At 52.7% G+C, this 6,000-nt stretch overlaps 1 protein-coding gene and 1 pseudogene across 28 annotated transcripts in view; one reads left to right on the top strand and one right to left on the bottom strand.

The window, feature by feature from the left end:
- Positions 1 to 3,415: 3,415 nt before the first annotated feature.
- LOC107973535 (splicing factor 3B subunit 4-like) lies at positions 3,416 to 4,359 on the bottom strand (annotated as a pseudogene).
- C1H1orf167 (chromosome 1 C1orf167 homolog) overlaps positions 4,154 to 6,000 on the top strand; it is a 27,488-nt gene continuing 25,641 nt past the window's right edge. For 6 of the 28 annotated variants that reach the window (XM_054679153.2, XM_063786155.1, XM_063786148.1 and 3 more), the window contains exon 1: positions 4,170 to 4,343. Coding sequence is in view for 1 of the 28 variants with exons in the window: in XM_063786132.1 (XP_063642202.1) it covers positions 5,019 to 5,071 (53 nt within the window). In the remaining 27 variants the exon portion in view is untranslated. Of the gene's footprint in view, positions 4,411 to 4,933; positions 5,072 to 5,734; positions 5,827 to 6,000 lie in introns of those variants that run through there. The other 22 variants (XR_010148216.1, XM_063786133.1, XM_063786146.1 and 19 more) reach the window with 16 other exon arrangements.

The following is a 6,000-nucleotide window of genomic DNA, read 5'->3' as shown; positions in this document are numbered from 1 at the left end:
GTGTGTGTGTGTGTGTGTAGGATAACCACAGAAAGAATAGATATGAAATGTGCAGTTTCCAAGCCAGTGAGGAGCAGGGGGGACCTGAAGAAAAAGAAAACCTTGATCAATTCTTAAAAATGCAAGAAAGGAGGCCGGGCGCGGTGGCTCACGCCTGTAATCCCAGGACTTTGGGAGGCCGAGACAGGCGGATCACGAGGTCAGGAGATCGAGACCATCCTGGCTAACACGGTGAAACCCCGTCTCTACTAAAAAATACAAAAAAAATTAGCCGGGTGTGGTGGTGGGCGCCTGTAGTCCCAGCTACTCGGGAGGCTGAGGTGGGAGAATGACGTGAACCCGGGAGGCGGAGCTTGCGCCAAGATGGCACCACTGCACTCCAGCCTGGGCGACAGAGCGAGACTCCATCTCCAAAAAAGAAAAAAAAATGCAAGAAAGGAGAAATATGAAAACTCTGGCTACTAGCAAGCACAAAAATAAGATAGAATAAATATGTCAAAATCATACATTTGTAAAGAATTAAACTCAAGATACATTGTCAGATCAGATTTTTTAAAATTCCAGCTATATTGTGTTTACAAATGACAAACCTAAAATTATGGCCATGGGAAAGCTGAAGGTAGAAGGACGAAAAAGTTATACCAGGCAAATAGGGACCAAAGTGGAACTGGTGGTGCTAAATTAATATCCCACAAATTTGACTTTAAGGCAAAAAATATTACTACAGATTAAAGAGAGTCAAAACCTAAAGAACAGGCCAGGTGCGGTGGCTCACGCCTGTAATCTCAGCACTTTGGGAGGCCAAGGCAGGTGGATCACCTGGGGTCAGGAGTTCAAGACCAGCCTGGCCAACATGGTGAAACCCCGTCTCTATGAAAAATAAAAAAAATTAGCTGGGTATGGTGGTGCACACCTGTAATCGCAGCTACTTGGGAGACTGAGGCAGGAGAATCACTTGAACCCAGGAGGTGGAGGTTCCAGTGAGCCAAGGTTGCACCACTGCACTTCAGCCTGGGCAACGAGAGTGAAACTCCTTCTCAAAAAATAAATAGGCTGGGTGCAGTGGCTCATGCCTGTAATCCCAGCACTTTGGGAGGCCGAGGTGGGCGAATCACCTGAGGTCGAGAGTTCGAGACCAGCCTGACCAACTGGAGAAACCCCGTCTCTACTAAAAATACAAAATTAGCCGGGCGTGGTGGCACATGCCTATAATCCCAGCTACTATGGAGGTTGAGGCAGGAGAATCGCTTGAACCTGGGAGGTGGAGGTTGCGGTGAGCCAAGATCACGCCATTGCACTCGAGCCTGGGCAACAAGAGCGAAACTCCGTCTCAAATAAATAAATAAACAAACAAACAATAAAATAAAATAAATAAACCTAAAGAACAAAAGCTTCCATCCACCAGGTTTAGGAGGAAAGATTAGACACACAGACCTATGAAGGGAGCAGTAATCACCCCCTCCTTCTTCAAGAATTGCTTTAGCATTTAAAAAGTTCTTTGGCATTTATTTGTTAAACATCTGACCCTCACATCAAGCCAGAGAGGTAGGGGAGGGAGGTGTTACCACCCCCACCACTTTTGTTTTGTTTTGTTTTGTTTGAGACAGTTTCACTCTTGTCACCCAGGCTGGAGTGCAGTGGCGCAATCTTGGCTCACTGCAAACTCTGCCTCCCGGGTTCAAGAGATTCTCCTACCTCAGCCTCCCCAGTAGCTGGGACTACAGGCACGCACCACCACTACCAAGCTAATTTTTATATTTTTAGTAGAGACGGGGTTTCGCCATGTTGGCCAGGCTGGTCTGGAACTCCTGACCTCAAGTGATCCACCCACCTTGGCCTCCCAAAGTACTGGGATTACAGGCGTGAGCCACTGCATCCGGCCTAACCATCCCCCTTTTACATATGAGGAACCTTAGGTTTAGAGAGGTTAGGGACTTGCCTAAGATCACACAGCAGCAGAAGGATTTTTTTTTTTTGAGACAGGGTCTCACTCTGTTGCCCAGGCTGGAGTGCAGTGACATGATCGTAGCTCACTGAAGCCTTGAACTCCTGGGCTCAAGCAATCTTACTGCCTCAGCCTCCCAAGTAGGTGGGACCACAGGTGTGCACCACCACACCCGGATGATTTTTGTATTTTTTTTCGTAGTGATGAGGTCTTGCAATGTTGCCCAGGCTGGTCTTGAATTCCTGGGCTTATGAGATCCTCCCACCTCAGCCTGCCCAAGTGCTGGGATTGCAGGTGTGAGCCACTGCGCCTGGCCAGCAGAAGGAGTTCATCACAGGTTTTCTGACTGAGTGCTCTTTCCTCTCCCAGCAGGTGCTTAGAAAGGAGAAAACATACAGTCTGGACAGAGGAAGGAATGGGATGGCTGGGCACGGTGGGGAACAATGTGGGCAAAGGTTTGGGAGGTGGAAAGTGGACGGACCTTTGCAGCCTTGAAGGAAGTGTGATCGAGCTAGGCTGACGGCACGGCAAAGCTTGGGTACTAAGGTGGAGTCCAGCCAGTTTCTGAGGTGCCTGAAGGCTGGGAGAGTTTTTCTTTCTTTTTTTCTTTTCTTTTCTTTCTTTTTTTCTTTTTTGAAACAGAATCTCACTCTGTCACCCAGGCTGGAGGGTAGTGGCATGATCACCACTCACTGCAACCTCCACCTCCCAGGTCCAAGCAATTCTCCTGCCTCAGCCTCCTGAATAGCTGGGATTACAGGTGCACACCATCACACCAGCTACTTTTTGTATTTTTAATAGAGATGGGATTTTGCCATGTTGGCCAGGCTGGTCTTGAACTCCTGACCTCAAGTGATCCGGCTGCCTCGGCCTCCCAAAGTGCTGGGATTACAGGCATGAGCCACCACATCCAGCCTTTTCTTTTCTTTTCTTTTCTTTTTTTTTTTTTGAGACAGAGTCTTGGTCTGTTGCTCAGGCTGGAGTGCAATGGCAGGATCTTGGCTCTCTGCAACCCTTGCCTCCCAGGTTCAAGTGATTCTCCTGCCTCAGCCTCCTGAGTAGCTGGGATTACAGGTGCCCGCCACCATGCCCGGCTAATTTTTGTATTTTTAGTAGAGACAGGGTTTCACCATGTTGGCCAGGCTGGTCTTGAACTCCTGATCTTGTGATCCGTCCGCCTCAGCCTCCCAAAGTGCTGGGATTACAGGTGTGAGCCACTGTGCCTGGCCTTTCTTTCTTTCTTTCTTTTAACAAGAAATTTGTTATAGTTTTATTTTCCTTTGCATTTGCAAAATACTTAGGACCAACATGAAAAAGAAATACCTTCTATGGGGAAAAAAATGGCATTAAAAAGGAAGATGGGAAGGCTGAAAGGGATTTGTGCCTTAGTTGCAAGGAGCTGCAGCATCTCTGGTCCAAGGAATCAAAAAGATATTGGGAAGATATAACAGGAGGAAGAAGAATGTGAATTTACTGAGGGAGAGGGCCCCAAAGTGGGCCTTGAGGGGGAACTGGAGGCCACGGAGTGGGTCTGGGTGGAGAGAGAGTCCCCCCCGGAAGCCATAGGGTGGGTGTTGGGGAGGGCCAGTGTATCCATGAGGCAGCATCGGTGGAGGAGGTCCACACATACCATGGAGGCACAGGACATGGGTGACCCATGGGAGATCCAGACCGAGACCCCTTGGGGGACATGCTCATTGGAGGAGGTCCAGGATGAGGCATTCCAGGTGGTGATCAGGGTGGTGGCTGCCCCCCAGATCCTGGGGGCCCATCACGGGGGTGTCCTCAGCCACGAGGGCCATGGTGTGCCAGCTGCATCTGAGACATCCCTGGATGGGACATCGCACCTATTGGGAACGGGTGAGGATGTGAGTGTCCATGACCCGGATGTCCTGCCCCTGGAGTTCCTACCAGTGGGAGCCGGGGGCATGTCCTGCAGCCCCAAGAGGCATAGGTGGTGGGGACATGGCTGGGGGTATCCCAGATGTGGGGGGAGCTCCAGGAGGCAGCTCTAGGTGCGGGAAGGAGCCAAGAGGAGGCACGCCTGGTGGAGGAAGCCCAGACCCCAATGATGCTGCCACAGGATTCGGGGCAGAGGGTGGAGGAGGTTCCCGGGGACCTGATGGCCAAGAGAATGTCGCTCATCTTGCACGTGCAAAAGTTGCCCTGGGACCACGTGCCTTGCCTGCGGAGGACCCCGCAAAACCTGTACCAGGACGTCGGTGGCCACGCCCACGGCTCAGGGCTGGGCGGGGCCAAGCGCGGGGCAGCACGCTCTGCTCTCCGACGTCCCCTCCCGCCCGCGACCTGCCGACCTGCGGGGATCGTTAGCGGTCCCAGCCCCCGTCTAGATTCAAATCCGACTGGGTGAAGGAGGACCCGAGGAGGACCCACGCACGTGAGGGCAGATCCATGAGGGCAGGAAACTGACCTCCGACTCTTTTGGTGGCAAGAGGAGGGAGGCTGTGAGCCCCCTTAAGTGGACAGGGGTGGGGGTGGAGTGGGAGGGGGGAGTCTGAGGGAGGGGGACGAGGAGCGGAGAAATGGACCGAAGAGCTCCGGCGTGAGGGGCAGGGGTGCAGGAAGGTCTCCTGTGGATTGAGCGGCCTCAAGTCAACTTGGGCAAGAGGGGATGGTGGGGTGTTCTTGGTTAGGAGTCTGCGCTGTGGAGCCAGCCCTGGGGTGCTCCCTCTGAGGCCTTGGGTGGGACAGGCCCTTCTAAGCTCCTGTGCTCATTTCTAAAACAGGGAACCTAAGTCCCAGGGCTGCAGTGCAGACTAAATGGCAGGACGCCTGCTGAAGGCTGCAAGGTGCCTAGCACGGTTGTCATTTATTCAATGCGCATTTACAAGCCCCTGCTGGGGGTCAGGCATTGTTCTATGGGCTGCAAATCCAGCAGGGAAACAAACAAACAAAAAAACCAGCCTGCCCTCGTGTGGCTCCTAGGCCACTGGAGGGAGAAATACACTAATTTCTTCACTATGTTAGGTGGCCGCAAGTGCAGGGCAAAGAGAGTGAGGAGAGGCCAGGTTGCTACAGTTGGAGAGACAGTGGGCAGGGAGGGCTCACTGAGATGTGGGAGGCAAGACTTGAAGGCAGAGAGGACAGCAGCGCAAAGGCGCTGAGGTGAGGTCGTGTGTGCCATTTGGAGGAGCAGCCAGGGGGCTGGTGTGTGTGGAGGACAGTGGGCAAGGGGAAGAGGAATTGGGGAGGACCATAACTGGCAGGCAGATTTTAAAGACTTTGCGGGGCTGGGTGTGGTGGCTCACACCTGTAATCCCAGCACTTTGGGAGGCCGAGACGGGCCAATCACCTGAGGTCAGGAGTTCGAGACCATCCTGGCCATCATGGTGAAACCCTGTCTCTACCAAAAAATACAAAAATTAATCTGGCGTGGTGGCATGTGCCTGTGGTTCCAGCTTGTTAGAGGCTGAGGCGGGAGGGTCCCTTGAGCCCAGGGAGGCAGGCAGAGGTTGCAGTGAGCCGGGATCACGCCATTGTACCAGCCTGGGTGGCAAAGTGAGACTCCGGCTCAAAAAAAAAAAAAAAAAAAGGTTTTGCAGCCTAAGGTATCTTGCAGCTATTGAGCTCTGCTATTGCAGCTGGAAAGCAGACAGTCTGTAAACAAATGGGCTTTGTTTCAATATAACTTTATTCACATAATAGACCACTGGCCCAGGCAGTAATTTGCTAACCTCTGGCCTACAGCCTTGAAGGCTCACGGGGCACTGAGGGGGCTGGAGAGCTTCTGTGGCATTAGAGTTGAGGCAGGGCATGATTTGATTTCAGTGTTTACAGGATCACCCTGCCGCCGCATGAAGAGGAGGCTGTCGGGCGTGAGGATGAGGGCAGAATAAGGGTGACCAGTTGGGAGGTGGCAGGTGAGGGCCACTCCGGCCAGTGCTCCAGGGGTCAGATCCTGGATGCGTGTGGGAGGCAGAGCCTGTCAGAGCAGCCACTGGTGTGAGGGAGAAGGGGAATCGGGGTGGCTCCAGGATTTTTGTTTGAGCCACCAGAAGGCCGGAGCTGCCATCCGTGGAAAAGGGGGGCACCGA

The sequence above is a fragment of the Pan troglodytes genome, chromosome 1 (assembly GCF_028858775.2).
Source record: "Pan troglodytes isolate AG18354 chromosome 1, NHGRI_mPanTro3-v2.0_pri, whole genome shotgun sequence".
Taxonomy (NCBI): Eukaryota; Metazoa; Chordata; class Mammalia; order Primates; family Hominidae; genus Pan; species Pan troglodytes.
This window is presented reverse-complemented; position numbering and strand designations above follow the sequence as displayed.